At 36.9% G+C, this 18,382-nt stretch overlaps 1 protein-coding gene across 5 annotated transcripts in view; it reads right to left on the bottom strand.

The window, feature by feature from the left end:
* LOC138695857 (GRIP and coiled-coil domain-containing protein 2-like) overlaps window positions 1-18,382 on the bottom strand; it is a 71,947-nt gene that overhangs the window by 4,142 nt on the left and 49,423 nt on the right. For all 5 annotated transcript variants that reach the window (XM_069820147.1, XM_069820145.1, XM_069820144.1 and 2 more), the window contains 6 exons: window positions 18,045-18,251; window positions 14,941-15,179; window positions 12,828-13,041; window positions 9,846-10,139; window positions 8,454-8,568; window positions 1,474-1,709 (listed from right to left, as the gene is read on the bottom strand). In XM_069820147.1, coding sequence (XP_069676248.1) covers window positions 1,474-1,709; window positions 8,454-8,568; window positions 9,846-10,139; window positions 12,828-13,041; window positions 14,941-15,179; window positions 18,045-18,251 — 1,305 coding nt within the window. The remainder of the gene's footprint in view (window positions 1-1,473; window positions 1,710-8,453; window positions 8,569-9,845; window positions 10,140-12,827; window positions 13,042-14,940; window positions 15,180-18,044; window positions 18,252-18,382) is intronic.

An 18,382-nucleotide genomic window follows, 5' to 3' on the forward strand; every position in this document is an offset into this window, starting at 1 on the left:
GGTACGTTAAACCAAAGGTCCCGGGTTCGATACCCGGCTCCGGAACAATTTTTCCCTCGAAATTATTCAAATCAACTTTACAGGGAGTTATACCTGAAATCTTGATTTGCATAACCTGTGTCTATTTCACATTATAAAGCAGCCACTAGACAAACTTGTCATAATACGAGGTGCTACCCAAAAGTTCCCGAAATTCATAAGTGATACGCGACCGAGCGCTAGTACGACAAAATGCCGCTAGGTGACACTTCATACATCTCTTGTGAGTCAGTGTGTCAAAGCGGCTTCGTTCTGAGTGGACGCATTTAGTATTTGTGAGAGTTTTTCCATTGTTACGTGTTGCTTACATTGTGATTTCACAACGACATATTTGAGGGAACAGTGTGTCTGCGTAAAGTTTTATTTCAAACTAGGGAAAACTCCTGCAGAAACACATCAAATATTAAAGCAAGCATTTGGAGACAATGCTCTAGGCTAGACCCAAACCTACGAGTGGTTCAAGCGTTTTAAAAATTGCCGAACATCGGTTGATGATGATGATCGTTCTGGACAGCCATCAACTGACATTACACCTGAAAATGTTGCTGCTGTTCAGGCTGTGATCGTCCAAGATCACAGGCAGACCATCTGCTACATTGTTGGACTATCATATTGCACGTGCCAGAGGATTTTGTCCAATAAACTAGCAAGGATTCAGTGAAAAGAAATTAATTATCATTATCTGGGAAAGACAAACAAAATTTGTAATTAAGTTCTTGTTCTAAAGAACGCCTCAATTGTCCTTGCTAAGTGTTCCGTCAAATTGTCGTGTTTTTGAAGCCTAAAAGTCACTACTGTCTAATAATTAAATATTTTTTCCCTTTTTGTCACATATTTTCTCAATTTTTAGCACATAACATATTAAGTAAAAATATTATTTTTAGTAAGTTGTTTCTCTCTATGTGTATTTAATTTGTAAGTTTGTACACATACATTATTTACATTATATACGCCTTTTTCTCAGAAGTAATATTTTTTACTTAATGTGTTTTGCTTGTAAACCGATGATATTATGCAGAGAAAAAAGTTTTGTGAATATGGTCGAACACTGTATATGACCTGGGATATATATTACGAGGAAAAGCTATAGAATGTTGAAATTAACTGTAAAAGGAATTAGCCTATTTAAAATCACAATGAAGTTAGATACTAAAATAAACAAACATATTGGCTTACAAAAATCAGAGACTGGACAGTTAAAAGCAATATGAAAAAAAAAGGAAAATGAAATGAAGTACATAAGTTTTCATATTTTAGACTAGTATCTTACAGAGGTGGGAAGGGAATTGTAAAGTTGCTAAATTAGTTAATTTACGGATTTCGTCAAATAATAATTATGATTCAAGATAATGTTAAATTAGTGCTTTTGACTGGATTTTAAGCAAAATATGTGTGGCAACATAATATTTATTTTAATTGTTTACTTTTACTCACCTTCAAGACAACATTTTTGAGGTATTCAAAATTCTGAGCATGTTGCTCTCTTTCAACGCTCCGCTGTTGTCGGCGGATTTCTTCCTTGAGGACCTGGTTCTGCTGAGTCAGCTTTGCTAGATCTCTTTCTGCCTCAGTCAGCAACCCAGTTAGGTGTTTGATGCGACATTCCGAAAGTACTAGCTGTTCTTTGGTGCGACCCAGCTCTGCACTTGGAGAAGCACCAACAGTTGGAACTAAAAGAACATTATTCATAAAATAACATAGAATAATGCTTATACACTATCTACCAAAAAGTAATTGGGCACCCATGATTTTAGTTAATTTAGTATGTTATTTGACTCTTGTGGCCGGTATGTGTTGCAGTGAGCAAGAGAACCAGTTGAGAAAGAGATGGCGCGTGGTGAGAGCTATCAGACTTTGATAAGGGCATAACTGTGGGCTGCCACCTCAGTGGACTCTCTAGCAGGGCAATAGCCGCTAAGGTAAACAGGCCCAAGTCAACAGTAGCATTCGTCCTATGTAAGTGGAAGGTCGATAGACATTGTGACAATGGTGAACGTTCAGGGCGACCGAAAATTCTGACCAACAGAGATCGCAGAACCCTAAAACGTGAGATTATAAAGAACAGGACACAACCAATGGCTACCATCAGCCAGGAGTTTCAAGCAGCGACAAACGTGTCTGTTTGCATTGGAACATTGCGAACAGAAGCCCACCAACTCGGATATTACGGAAGATAAGCCGCATATCACGAAGACGAATAAAGCTCAGAGACTCAGGTGGCTTTTGGACCATCGCAACTAGACACTGGAGCAGTGGAAATCGGTTCTATGGGATAACGAATCGAGATTCACATTATTTCGGTCTGATGGACGTGTATGGGTGTGGCGGCTACCCGGGAACGGCTTCTACCAGAGTGTATAGTGCCTACCAGGAAATTTGGTGCCAGTGAAGTGACGGTATGGGGGTGTTTCTCGTACTACAGTGTGGGACCACTGGTGGTTGTTCGTGGCACAATGAACTCACAGGCATATTGTACAATTGTGGATAACGAAATGCTCCCAACACTGTGGTGTTTCTATGGAATGGACCCTTGTTACTTCCAGGATGACAATGTTAGGTGCCATGTTTCAGCGGCTACTATGCAGTGGTATGCAGACAATAATGTTCACCGGTTGGACTGGCCTGCACAGAGTCCTGATCTCAATCCCACTGAGCACCTTAGGGGTGAATTGGACCGGCGATTGAGGTCCCGGGAGATGCGGCCAACTACCATTGTCCAACTGAGTGCCATGTTGCAAGAGGAATGGCGACGCATTCCAGTGGATATCCTACACAAACTAGTGGAGAGCATGCCTGACAGGGTGGCTGCTGTTACAGCAACAAGAAGTGGTACCACCAGGTTCTAAAGGGGTAAAAACAGTGCCCAGTTACTTTTTGGTAGATAGTGTATTATTATGGGGGGGGGGAAAAAATACTTCATATATGACTGGCCTCATGGAGGTCCCGGGTTCGATTCCTTAAAGGGAATTGTTCCTGTGTTCGTCTATCATCTGGAAATTAGGTTAAGTTTAGGTTTAAGACCTCTCATCAGGGCAGCGTGACTCCACCTTCCAAGTGCCCCAACCTCAGAAGTGGGTTACAAATAAGTCACTGTCAGGAGAAACCAAGAGACCAGAAATGTCGAATGACAACCTGGTGTGTGTGTGTGTGTGGGGGGGGGGGCAAGGAAAAGAAAAACATTTTGTATACACGAAAAGAAGTCATAAACTAAGGTCTCAGATTGCAACTTTTCTAAGAAACTTATTCCACTGACTGCAGGATGCTTAAGTGTATAACTGCAAACTGCCTTCCAAAGACAATGACTTGGTTTATATTACACTAAATCACAGTTTTTATCATATCTTTCATCAAAGTTCTAATAATGCATCCACAACAGTTCAAACATGTCATAACTGTAGGTGCAATATGGCATTAATACTAAAGAAGAAATCAAAGAAAAAATGTATTTGTGTTAGAGATTGGACAAAGAGAAAAGTTACAAAATAAATCCATCAAACTCTACTGTGAAATTCTATACTAAGAATTTAAGAATGGATGATGAAACATTTCATGTGAGTCATAATGTGATATTAAAAGCTTTGTGGTTTTCACAGACCATGTGTACTTAATGTCTGCCATTGCCTTTCTTCTTAGTCACAGATCACAGATTTTATCAAAGTATGATGATGACCATAACTGTTATCACAGAACTATCACAGATGTGATCAAAGATGCTATAGTACACTGTAAAAGATTTTATCTGTAGTAATGTCACGAGAGGTCTGAGATCTCCCGATATCTGGGAAATCTCAGACCTCGAGTGACATTTATTAGGATTATTTCGTGAATAAAATAAAAATTTAAATAATATATCCTTAAAATTCGATCACAAAATGTTAATAATTGTATATTAACGAATACTTAACCTATTCAGACATTGTGAAGTTGAAATATTCGTAGATGAATATCGATTATTGCAATAAAGAAATTCGATGTTATTATTAATTAATGCCAATTGCAAAAAGCGAAATACAGGTTTAACAATGTTAATTACATGTACTGCACTTTTTTCTTATTATTATAACAAATACATTTTCATTATCTGCTGAAATCATAATTTAATTTAACAGTAACAGTGGGGACAGCTATATACCAATGCTTATGTATTCACAGCGAGACATGTTGCTACACAGTGAAGTCATCTCTGTATAGACAGGCCTAATTAAAACACGAATTTTATTATGCCATACGAAAGGCAGTTTGATCAAAGACATTATTACTATGCAAGGTCTTTGAGTTTGACATGCGGTGATGTTACATAATTTTGAACGTCTATTAATTGTTTAATTTGAATACAAATGTTATAGGCTACAATTTTATAGGTTACGTTAGGCCTACCTGTGGAAGCAGGACCAATGTCGGCTGTGCCTTGTTTCGACCGTTACTTACAATGAGTGCTACACGAAAGCATTTTTTATAGCTCGACAAACGCATTCTTGCTGTAGTGTGTAACGGAACTAAAGCTGCATCTACACAGTTCAATATTCCAATTGCGTATGCGTGCAATCTGGGAAGAATATTGAAAGAATCAAGTTTAAAAGGTACGTTCAATTAAGATGCATAAAGATTTTGTGTCTACATGGTGCGCCGTTTTGAACGTGGTCTTCACTGCGTAAATATATTAATTAATATTAAATATCAATCTGCATTCATTGCTTTAAAGTTGAAAGAAAAGTTTAACCGTGTAGTTGCATCTTAATGTATTCATGATCATCAATTTACGGGGAAACAGTTGGCGACAACGACTAAACAAAAGAAGGACCATGCGATAAATCTAGCTGCAGAAATTATCGCAAAGTCTGACTGTGATTGGTTCGAATTAAAAATTTCATTATACTTCATTGGTCGAAAATGGAATGACGTCATATAAACGAAATAGTCATATTTATTTCATCAAACTTCTGTGACACAGAAATTTGATAGTGTAATATATATATATATATATATATATTTTTTTTTTATCCAATGCCACCAGGTTGTCTTTTCGACATTTCTGGTCTTCTCTCCTGGCTGTGGCTTAATTGTAACCCACTTCTGAGGTTGGGGCGCCTGGAAGGCGGAGTTACATTACCCCGATGATGCGATAGGATGATTATGATAATGTGGTGCCAGGAGAGGTCTTAAATCTAAACTTAACCTAAATACCAGACCATGGACGAACGCAGGAATAATCCCCATTAAGGAAAAATTCCTGTGCTCTAACCGGGAATCGAACCTGGGACCTCATGAACTATAGCCAGAAGCTGTGACCACTAGATCATGAGGCTGGTCATTAAAATAATATAGAGTACAATCTAAATTTAACAGAAGAAATATTGAAATCAGAAGTAAACAATGAAATAATGAAACAATTGTCTTTAGAGACAATATTAGGTAATGATAGTGTAATATAGACCTACACTTATTTATTGTGCCAGTTGCAGACCCATTAAGCACTGCACATCCATTATATTGTAAACATAACAATGTATTCCTTAAGTCAATACTAAATTCAAGCAACTTGATGGTAAATGCCAGGAATTTCTAATATAACATATTTTTATTTTCTTTTGATATTTTGCATATAAAGATTTATTTACTTTCTGACTGACTCACATATGAAATGAGGTTATTTGAAGTGTTGTTGCTGTGTCAAAGATAATATTTGTGTACTTCCTAGTTTTAATAAATGTTTTGAATGTGGTTTGAGTTTTCAAACTGATTTGATCATTAGTACTGTGGTACCATTCGTGTCTGCTTTTATCACTCTGTAATTTCTGAGCTAAAATCAATGCTTTCATCTTGTGTTCAGTTCCGATAGGCATATTCTAAGTGAAACTCTCTGCATCATAATCCACAGTTAATTCCCGATTTACCACGAAAATCGTCTGTAGCTGCATTTAGATTGGCAACAGGCCATGATAGTTTGGCCAAACACCTACATAGAATTGGAATATATCAGTCCCCTAACTGCCCATTGTGCAACTCAAACCAAGAAATGGATTCGGAACACCTCAAAATCTGTGCTTCAGTAGCTGGCCATGATAATATCTTTGAAAAATATTGGAGTGCAAGAGGTCAAATGACTTTATTGTCAAACGCCTGGCATTAGACAACAACAACATATTCTAAGTAAAACTTTGCATGGCAGAAACTGGTGTAGTTCTTACAGCGCCTGTAATCAATCCCAAGGATTTAGCTGTCTCTAGTTTTGTTTTCAATGTTGAATTCGTAGTAGTAGGCCTAAGAACTTCACCACTGTATAGTAAATTTGGTTGGATATACTAGGTGTTCATTTCAAAGTGTGTCATGACGTCACTGTTGTGAGTCAGCGATTTGAAGTGAGTTTCAGCTTTTATGTCAGAGAAGTTACCTATTATTCAAGGTGTTCAATCTGAACTTGAGAATGTGTACTTGAACATCGTAGCAACAGATGGCGGTCTGTGTGCTACTGTATTTTGCACGGGCAAATCGTACGCAGGGTATTTGTTATCGGTAACGGCAACATTCCACAACACAAATCAAATGCTCCGTGTCCATGTTGATTGTCGAAGTTAATGTCAACAAATACATAAGTAATCATCTTAACTCTGTCCCCATAAAGAAAAAAAACTCACCTCAATACGTGTTTCCAAACAGTTCACATTCCTGCCACTACTGGCGTTACCATACATATCGGTAAATACCCTTCAGAATGAACGCCGTACTTGCCAGGCAACTTCTCTGGCACATAGGTAATACACCTCTGCGGAAGTGTAGGAAGATTGAATTCTCTAGGCTCATCGGCTAACCACATGATGGCATACAGCGAGCCATGACACACTTTGAACTGAACACGTAGTATGTTATTTAAAATAGTAGGTAAGATTCAGAATTTGCAATGTAGCTTACTTTCAGAAATTGTTGTTGTTGTTGTTTTCTAATGCCAGGCGTTTGACAATAAAGTCATTTGACCTCTTGCACTCCAATATTTTTCAAAGATATTATCATGACCAGCCACTGAAGCACAGATTTTGAGGTGTTCCGAATCCATTTCTTGGTTTGAGTTGCACAATGGACAGTTAGGGGACTGATATATTCCAATTCTATGCAGGTGTTTGGCCAAACAATCATGGCCTGTTGCCAATCTAAACACAGCTACAGACGATTTTCGTGGTAAATCGGGAATTAACTGTGGATTTTGATGCAGAGAGTTCCATTTTTTCCCTTGGGATTGTGTTATCAAATTTTGTTTGTTGAAGTCTAAGTATGTAGATTTAATAAATCTTTTCACAGTGTAATACGTAGATTTAGTAACAGGTCTTTAAGTAGCAGTGCTGCCCTTCTTTGCTAAAGCATCCGCATTCTCGTTTCCCAGGATTCCACAATGGGATGGTATCCATTGGAATACAATTCTTTTATTGAGTTATATTAATTGAGAGAGCATTTTAGTTATTTCTGCTGTTTGAGATGAAGGTGTGTGTTTAGAGACTATTGATAGAATAGCTGCTTTGGAGTCTGACAATATAACTGCATTTTTAAATTTACTGATGTGGCATAGAAGATTCCTGAGACTTTCACTTATTGCAATGATTTCTCCATCAAAACTTGTTGTTCCATACCCAAGAGATCTATGAAGTGAGAAGAGACAGCAAGTAACACCTGCACCGGCACCTTGTTCTCTGGAGATCAAGGATCCGTCAGTGTATGAACGAAGCCGGTTTTGTGGAGGGTACCTAATATTAATTGTCTCTAAAGACAATTGTTTTAGTATTTCAGTGTTTACTTCTGATTTCAGTATTTCTTGTGTTAAATTTGGATTATATTCTATATTTAATAGAGTTAAAGGGTTTGGTTTAATTTGTAGGTTTTCTTTTAAATTCGGGATATTGATTTTCTGTTTTAATTCTTGAACCATGGATATGAAACTTTTTTGAGTTTTCAACTTACAGAGAGGACTGTATGAATGCCAATTGTTTCCTGGTAATCTAATAAGTTTTTCATATTGAATCAGTGCTTTTTCTTCTATTGTCATTTTGATGCTGTTAATATTAGTGAGGAATCTCATAGAATCTATTGGAGTTGTTTTGATTCCACTAGTAATGAGTCTGAGAGCTTGGTTTTGAACATATTCTATTTCGTTTATGAAAGGTGAAGTAATTAAAATTTCTCCGCAGTATGTCAGCACTGGCTGTATAAACATTTTGTATGTAGTGTTCAAAGTATTCCTAGAGCATCCTAATAAATTTGGTTGGATATATGTTATTTGAAGTAGTAGATAAGATTCAGAATTTGTAATGTAGCTTACTTTCAGAAACTGTACATTGTGTCGTATTGCTGGCTACAATCAAATTTACTGTTTCATGCATGCACGCACATCTTCAGTAGCAATATAATGCCTTAAATCTAGGGCTTACCATTATTATCTTCCTCAGAAGGAGACGACAGAAGTTTGTCCAAAGGAATAAGTTCTGTTCTTTGTTCCTGTGATGTGGTCATGTGTGGTGAAGTAGAATCAACACTCTCCGAACCCTGCAAATCAATGGAATTATTACTATAATTTGTAAGTTATCATTTGTTATAGCGTGTATATGATCTCACATTTAGATGAATTGCTGAACTTGTAAAATATTTGCAGTAAATTATTGAGGTGTTTAGTTGCAAAATCAGATACATCACTAAAAGATAATTTTTCAGTATGAAGAAAAAACGTTTGTAAGGAACCAAGGATTTGCAACCTATACCATTTCCATCATACCAATCCATGTGATATATCTGGCTTTGGAGCATAACAGTGCTATAGCAGCTGTAGAATCATGTTGTTGTTATCTAATGCCGGGCTTTGGCAACGAAGCCATTAGCGTACTTGCTCTCCAATATTTCTCTGTAGTGGATCCATCAGGTAGAACTTCACAGGTTATGAGATGATCTTCAGTCATTTCTTCTTCTTTGTTGCATAGAGGGCAATTTGGATTTGTGTAAATTCCTATTTTATTCAAGTGTTTGGCCAAATAATCGTGTTCTGTAAGCAGTCTGAATTTTGCTACTGCAGATTTACGTGGGATTTCTGGAATAATTTCTGTTTTTTTTTTTTTATTAAAATGCTCTATTTTTTATCTTTGGCTTTGGTACATAGTGCTTGGTTTTGCTTGATTTTATATTTATTTTTAATTAGTCTTTTGTTGGATGTAAAAGGTAGGCTTGTATTTGTATTCTGAATTAAATTGGATCCTTTTTTGGCAAGAAAGTCAGCAGTTTCATTTCCAGCTGTAGAATCATATGAAGATATGAAATATAACATTAACTCATTTTTGAAAAAAAAAAGTGATGTATCTGATTTTGCAACAAGGAGAGCCACTTATATAAGTAATATTATTTACCCATCAGAACATAGTATCAATAAAGTATTAGCTGAAAAGATAACGAAGCATCTAGGGAAGTATAGTTTTTCAGTATCACAACAGTATGTGATAAGCATCACATTTCCACTGATGAACAAAACAATTTTACACCACATCTGACTGGAGCAATCAGTTCTCTTCCAGTACATTACAAACACGGACTCAACTGAATGAAGGACTATTAAAGATGTACAAAACATGCAAAATGTTTACAGATACATATAGCTCCATCATCAGGGAAGGCAAGAAAAAACCTGTTACATCCGTCATCATGAGCTGTTTTCCAAGACTCGAAATACTGGATGTTTCTATATCTAAGACATGATGTAAAAGTCAAAAAGATTCCATAATGCATTGGAAATTATGAAAATGTTAAATTATAATTAAAAGTAAGAAATACTGCAATACCTCTCCTTCTTCTCTCTCCAGTAGCGTTATTTCCAGTTTGTTTTCTGGGTCTTGCTGACTCGTTGACCTGACAGGAAAGAATCCAGCTGTGCTGTTGTTCCAGTGAGGTCCAGCAGTTGTAACTTGTTTCGTTGGTGTTGTAACTGAGACATTTGCTTCAGTAGACTGTGAAACCTCACCTACAAATGACGTTTGTTGGCGTGCACCATGCAATCGTTCTTCTGTTTCTTTCAGTTGCTTCTTCAAGGCAGCGGTTTCTTTCTGTAACCGTTCTTCTAATTCTTCTAATTGTTGCTGTAAAAAAAAGTTGCTTAAGTATTTGAATTTTTTCACCTCTTCAAAGGATAAATTTCCAATTTTTATATTTCCATTTCATACAATATTCTCGTCACGAGACATAATCATATACTTTGTCTTTTCGGGATTTACTTCCAAACCTGTCTCTTTACGGATATACATTACACACATGACTGTTTGGCCAAGCACCTGTATAGAATTGGAATATGTTGTTGTTGTTTTCTAATGCCAGGCGTTTGACAATAAAGTCATTTGACCTCTTGCACTCCAATATTTTTCAAAGATATTGTCATGGTTAGCCACTGACGCACAGATTTTGAGGTGTTCCGAATCCATTTCTTGGTTTGAGTTGCACACTGGACAGTTAGGGGACTGATATATTCCAATTCTATGCAGGTGTTTGGCCAAACAATCATGCCCTGTTGCCAATCTAAGTGCAGCTACAGACGATTTGCGTGGTAAATCAGGAATCAACTGTGGATTATGATGCAGATTGTGTTATCAAATTTTGTTTGTTGAAGTCTAAGTAAGTAGATTTAATAAATCTTTTCACAAAGTAATACATAGATTTAGTAACAGGTCTGTAAGTAGCAGTGTTACCCTTCTTTGCTAAAGCATCTGCATTCTCGTTTCCCAGGATTCCACAATGGGATGGTATCCATTGGAATATAATTCTTTTATTGAGTGTTATTAGTTGAGAGAGCATTTTATTTATTTCTGCTATTTGAGATGAAGGTATGTCTAGAGACTATTGATAGAATAGCTGCTTTGGAGTCTGACAATATAACTGCATTTTTAAATTTATTGATGAGGCAGAGAAGATTCCTGAGACTTTCACTTATTGCAATGATTTCTCCATCAAAACTTGTTGTTCCATATCCAAGAGATCTATAAAGTGAGAAGAGACAGCACGTAACACCTGCACCGGCACCTTGTTCTCTGGAGATCAAGGATCCATCGGTGTATAAATGAAGCCAATTTTGTGGAGGGTACCTAATATTAATTGCCTCTAAAGACAACTGTTTCATTATTTCAGTGTTTACTTCTGATTTTAGTATTTCTTGTGTTAAATTTAGATTATACTCTATATTTAATAGAGTTAAATGGTTTGGTTTAATTTGTAAGTTTTCTTTTAAATTCGGGACATTGATTTTCTGTTTTAATTCTTGAACCATGGATATGAAACTTTTTTGAGTTTTTGATCTACAGAGAGGACTGTATGAATGCCAATTGTTTCCTGGTAATCTGATAAGTTTTTCATATTGAAGCAGTGCTTTTTCTTCTATTGTCATTTTGATGCTGTTAATATTAGTGAGGAATCTCATAGAATCTAATGGAGTATATTAGTCCCCTAACTGCCCATTGTGCAATTCAAATCAGAAATGGATTCGGAACATCTCAAAATCTGTGCTTCAGTGGCTGACCATGACAATATCTTTGAAAAATATTGGAGGTCAAATGACTTTATTGTCAAACGCCTGGCATTAAAAAACAACAACTGTCTTATACATTAACTCAATAATTCTAATTGGTATACTTGATCTAGAGAGGAGGTTAGCCCTGAGTATTTTCAATATGGGGAAGCATGAAGGGAGATAACTTTATTGTTAAATTCTAACGTGCGCACACGCACACACACGTGTGCACATACTTACTCTCCAACCCGAAAGGCAACATATTTCCACCTCTTTGTTACAATGTTAAACCCGAGTCACACGGGGATAGTTTACAGGAGTCATGTGCTTGAAGCCTCTAAACTTGATGCTATATTTGTGATCACACGGAGACATTAAACTTGAAACCATGCTTGAAAAAAGCGCGCGCTCAATGTTGTATTCGTAGTGGTGTTTAAATTCTTGTATTTTGTTATAGTTAATAAAAATCAATAGTGAACTGGCATTTTTAGTTTGGTGAAACTGAAGATGCCACCAGCACATATTCAAGCATGTGTGCAGCTAATTGGCGCCTTGTTATTGTATGAATTACATGGGTTAAGAAATGGATTCGTAGAAGAATTATGCACGGTGCATCTAATACCTTGTTGAAAGAATTAGCTGAAGAAGGTCCTGCAGAATTCAGGAAACATCTCAGAATGAGTCCTGTTTTAAGGGGTTTTAACTTTTTTCGAACCACATTTACGTCATTGTTTTCGAAACCTTGTTCCATGAGTTCACTGACTAGTTTCTGGAATAATAATTCCCGCTTGTTCTTATTGAGGTATTCTTTGTCACGTATATTCCATACAAGTTCATACTTCTCATACACTTCCAAAAACTTTATGATATCGTTGGAATTCCACTTAGGGGCGCTCATTATTAATTATTAATTTACTTCGACAATAGGCCTAAAACTACAAACTTTCTACTTGCCAAGTTGCTACAAGTTAGCATTCATACGAGGGAAGTGGTGGAGAAAAGTTGGTCACGTGACAGGAAAGTGGACACAAAAGTTGACGGGTCATCAACTCAAATTCTGCTTGACTGTCAAGTCACAACTTGACTGTCTCGACCATATCACATGGGGAAAGTTGAAGGAAAGTCGACTTGCTCCAAGCACTCGACTCCTGTAAACTATCCCCGTGTGAATTAGCCTTTAGGTATCCTATCTGCCATAAGCTATTGTCAGCAATAATCTTCAATTAACTTTGGTAGCAGATCTTAAATGAAATGATCTGTAATATATTACCTTGTAACACTGATTCAATGTTTCAGCCTGAAGCTTCTGGCTCCTTAGAGCTTCACGATGTTCTATAGCTGTTTCCTGTAGTTGCGTCTGGAGTTGAGAGTTTTGATTTCTGAGATCTTGCACTGTGTCCACAAGCTCTTGGCATCTTTGCAGTACTCGTGTTCTGTCTTCTTGAACAGCATTGTTTTCCACTGTAAGGGTTTGTAATTTTGAACTGCAAGAGTGAATTAAGTATAACTGTTACAAGTTCTGAATGGAAAATACCATAATAAACAAGGGCCAACACTTCTTTCTTAAAAAAAAAAATTAATTAATTAATTAAAGAAAAAAAAAAACTTCTATCAATTTTTCAACAGAACTTAAGGGGAGAGAATGGTATTTTTTAAAACTTTTTTCCTATTTGGTGTAAAATATTAATTTTTTGTATGTAGAGAGCTCACAACTGTAGCAACTCAACCAAATATAAATATTTTGAAAAAAAAAAAAAAAAAATATTTGGAGGCCCAAATTTGAAAAAAATATACCCAATGCAGGATTGTACTAAAACAGATATATCTAAACCGTTTTTAAAAATAGATTCAAACGGTTTTTTGCAATGTATTTGCAAAAGCATGTTACACAAACTGTCTGTAACAGAATTTTGATATTAATACCTACGTTTGTAAAATAAACAATTAAAATTTAATAACAATTTTCTGATTTTCTTTCTTGCAAACAAACGGACGTAATTTTAAAATGAAATCAATTAACAAAATTCTGTTACAGAGAAAAGTTTCCTAATAGTCTAAAGAATGTGTGTTCTAAATTTCATGCATGTATCTTTAATAGTTCAGAAATTATATCCATTTTTGTCTGACAATGTAGCAAAAAAAATGAAGTTACTGGAAACTGATAAAAGTGGGCATGTGATTTAAATATCCATAGCGCAGGAAGTTTAAAAATGACGTCTCAACATCCGATAAGGGCACAAATACCAACAAAGTGTTATGCAATGCATTCCACACATATCAAAGAGTATTTGAAGGAAAAAAAAAATTTTTTTTTAATTGAATTTACCGGAAACAACAATAAAAGTTGGTGAGTGATTTAAAAATCCATAACGCAGGAAGTTTAAAAATGGCGACTCAACATGCGAAAAGGGCACAAATACCCACAAAATGTTATGCTATGCATTCCACACATATCACAGAGTATTTTAAAGAATTTTTTTTTTTTTAAATTTACTCATTTTTCACCAAAAAATACCATCCTTTCCCCTTAAAACAATAGTATGAAAACAGTTATCTTAAAATATAAATATGTGAAAGGTTGAATTTAAACTATAATCACATTAGTAAAGGTAAAGGTAAAGGTATCCCTGTAACATGCCATGAAGGCACTTGGGGGGGCATGGAGGTAGAGGCCCATGCTTCCCATGACCTCGGCACTAGAATGAGGTGGTGTGGTCGGCACCACGCTCTGACCGCTTTTTACCCCTGGGAAAGACCCGGTACTCAATTTTATAGGAGGGTGAGTGGACCTCGGGGCCATTCTGAAAGTTTGGCAACGAGAAAAAATCCTGTCACCACCTGGGATCAAACTCCGGACCTTCCAGTCCGTAGTCAGCTGCTCTACCAACTGAGCTACCCGGCCATCATAATCACATTAGTACTAAATTAATTTATAGGATTCCTCTTTCTGTAACATTAACTTATGTAATTTTAATTATACACTATTCATGAATGGCGGCCGGGTAGCTCAGTTGGTAGAGCAGCTGGCTACGGACTGGAAGGTCTGGGGTTCGATCCCAGGTGGTGACAGGATTTTTTCTCGTTGCCAAACTTTCAGAACGGCCCTGAGGTTCACTCAGTCTCCTATAAAATTGAGTACCGGGTCTTTCCCGGGGGTAAAAGGCGGTCAGAGCGTGGTGCCGACCACACCATCTCATTCTAGTGCCGAGGTCATGGAAAGCATGGGGCTCTACCTCCATGCCCCCCAAGTGCCTTCATGGCATGTTACGGGGATACCTTTACCTTTTACCTTTTACTATTCATGAATAGTATGAAGTGTCAACATACCCCATACCTTCAGGATGTGAAAATATTCTTATACGAATATAAAACAAAGAGATTACCTGGCATCTTGTAATTTACTTCTCAGGACTTCAGATGTCTGCCTCAATTGCGCCAATTCTTCCATGTAATCTTCACGATTGAAACCGGACGATCCATCATCTGGGCGGGCTTTTTGACGAAGCACACTCTGAGCTCTAACTTTGTAACTTCCAAATTCAGCCCTCAAGTCTGCCAACTCTGCTTCACGTTCAGCTAAATTTTCTTTCAAGTGAGACACATGTTCTTCAAGTGCATGTACCTGAAAAATGGAAAATCGAAGTGGCTACATTCAAATGACTTTATTGTCAAACGCCTGGCATTAGAAAACAACAACAACAACATTCAAATGCTGTTTTAATGAGCAACAAAATAACTAAATATTAAGTACAACGCCATATCATTATAACGAAGTAATTTCATTATCCTATATCTACCTCAATTACAGTAGAACCTCTATTATCTGTGGTAATGAAGGGGGTGGGTTGAACGGTTAATCCAAAAAATCGGATAATCCGTATTATAAAAGATTTTGATAAATTTAGTGAATAATACTGACACTTTCGTATTTTCGTCAATGATCTTGTATTTAACACGCTAGGTAGAGGATCAGAAGTTCACCAATTTAAGTCTGGCCGTCAATGACGGATTTTTAAGGGGCAAAGAAACTCATTGTAATGGCTATCTGTGGAAAGATTTTATTTATTTATTTTCTTGGGTTATTTTACGACGCTGTATCAACATCTAGGTTATTTAGCGTCTGAATGATATGAAGGTGATAATGCTGGTGAAATGAGTCCGGGGTCCAGCACCGAAAGTTACTCAGCATTTGCTCGTATTGGGTTGAGGGAAAACCCCGGAAAAAACCTCAACCAGATAACTTGCCCCGACCGGGATTCGAATCCGGGCCACCTGGTTTCGCGGCCAGACACGCTGACCGTTACTCCACAGGTGTGGACTCTGTGGAAAGATAGGAATAGTGGAGGTCTCATGTTGTAAACTTACATACTTTATGCACTTTATCCTTAATTTTTATTAAATTGCACACAGTTGTAACTCCAGTGTAGTATTCTGATGCGAGGTGAACCACAGTTTCTCTTTCCTGAAACCACTCAATGATTTGCACTTTTTTTTTCTATACTTAGCACAACACGATTTCTTTTCATACCCATGGATGACATTTTATATGTAAGTTATGGAGTCTATAAAGTAAGCTTACAAGTCTAACAACAGACCATACTGTGTAAGGGTAAATGCTTGTAATAACACTCTCTAGAAAAGACGTGCTAATATAAGGTGCAGTACCTACTTTTTATATTTCTGTAAGGGGGAAAAAAAATAAAATTGAGAGAGAGAGAGAGAGAGAGAGAGTCAGACAATCTGCCAATCAGTTAATAGAGTGACGGATAATCGGCGTTCTACTGTATATGAAAAAACTGGCAGAATAAGTAAAAATTTTATTATATTTTAATAAATGAAAGACACATAAGACGACATGGCAAAAACCACTTTTCCATATCAGGAATGCTGGTCCACAGCTGTGGAGTAATGGTTAGCGCATCTGGCCATGAAACGAGCGGGCCCGATTCAACTTGTGGTTGGGGTTTTTTCTAGGATTTTCCCTCAACCAATTGAAGCAGAATTGCTGGGTAACTTCTGGCAATGGACCTCGGTCTCAATTCGCCATCATTAATTCACAAATCATCATCATCATCATCATCATCATCATCATCCATACACTAGCCCAGGTTAAGTTCACGGTGCGGCATGCTGTACTTGTACAAGAGCGTGGAGTTCGGCTACCCAATCATTCACAAGAATAGGAGTGGTAAGCACAATAAGCCTCAGGCTGCAGTGCAAGCCTTCAGATCTCTCCTCTGTACAAGGTTAAAAGAGAGAGAGAGAAAAAAACCCAGGAATGCTGAAAACATGTACCTATGTAAAAATCTCAAGATAGGGTTTTAGAGGACCACAATACTTTCTCTTTGTACTGAGTATGTGAAAAAGGATTAAATTAATTTTTTTAAATTAATGGTAAGCATTTGATTTTCGTCATTCACCCATCTAGTGGGCAATGCGCCAAGGCTTGTAGTTCTTTCAGCCGCCAAGAAAGCCTTTGTGTACCATAGGAGGCGAACTACATAACACACACCTTCATCTCAAACAGCAGAAATAACTAAAATGCTCTCTCAATTAATATCACTCAATAAAAGAATTGTATTCCAATGGATACCATCCCACTGTGGAATCCTGGGAACGAGAATGCGGATGCATTAGAAAAGAAGGACAGCACTGCTACTTACAGACCTGTTACTAAATCTACGTATTACTCTGTGAAAAGATTTATTAAATCTACATACTTAGACTTCAACAAACAAAATTTGATAACACAATCTCAAGGGAAAAAAATGGAACTCTCTGCATCAAAATCCACAGTTAATTCCCGATTTACCACGAAAATCGTCTGTAGCTGCATTTAGATTGGCAACAGGCCATGATTGTTTGGCCAAACACCCGCATAGAATTGGAATATATCAGTCCCCTAACTGCCCATTGTGCAATTCAAACCAAGAAATGGATTCGGAACACCTCAAAATCTGTGCTTCAGTGGCTGGCCATGATAATATCTTTGAAAAATATTGGAGTGCAAGAGGTCAAATGACTTTATTGTCAAACACCTGGCATTAGAAAACAACAACAAAACACAATATAATGATGATGATGATGATTAATGGAACAATGGTGGAATGCCGGTAAGGAAAATGGGAGTACCCCACGAAAACCTACCACCAAACACCATCTTTGCCCACCACAAATTCCAGTTGGACCCACCACAATTCAGACCCAGCTAGGTTAGCAGCATGGAAAGCCGACAGTATGCATAGAAATGAGTATGTAACATATTACAAAAATACCCTGTAATGTTAAACAGCTACATTAAAAGAATATATATGTCATCATTGGAATAGATGAAAAAGAAGTTTGGCTAAAATTACAAAATACAATTAATTACAACATGAGACGAAAATTATGACGGAAAAATATATCAGATGGTGATTTAAAGATTAACAGGAATATTGCGAGAAAGGAAATGTTTTAGTTTGTGATAATGTAAAGTATGTCTTACTTGTCTCGTGAGGCCATCCTGCTGATTTCGCGCACTTTCGACCAACCTCTGCTTCTCAGCAGCTAGTTCAGACAGTTGTAGGACAAAATTCTCATTTTTATCCCTCTCTTGCTCTATCTGTGATGCGAGTTCTGCAACAGACATTTCTCGCTCAAGTGCAAGAGCTTCTGCTTCTGTAAGTCTGGTTCTGGATGAGTTCAACTGTTCCTAATTATTTATAAAACATGGTCCTATTAATTAACAGAATATGAGGTAGTCAAAAGCATAACAACTTACAAAATATATATGAATACATAATTAAAAAATATATACAGTAAAACCCCTCGTAACTGGCACCC

This window comes from Periplaneta americana, chromosome 3, assembly GCF_040183065.1.
Source record: "Periplaneta americana isolate PAMFEO1 chromosome 3, P.americana_PAMFEO1_priV1, whole genome shotgun sequence".
Lineage (NCBI taxonomy): Eukaryota > Metazoa > Arthropoda > Insecta > Blattodea > Blattidae > Periplaneta > Periplaneta americana.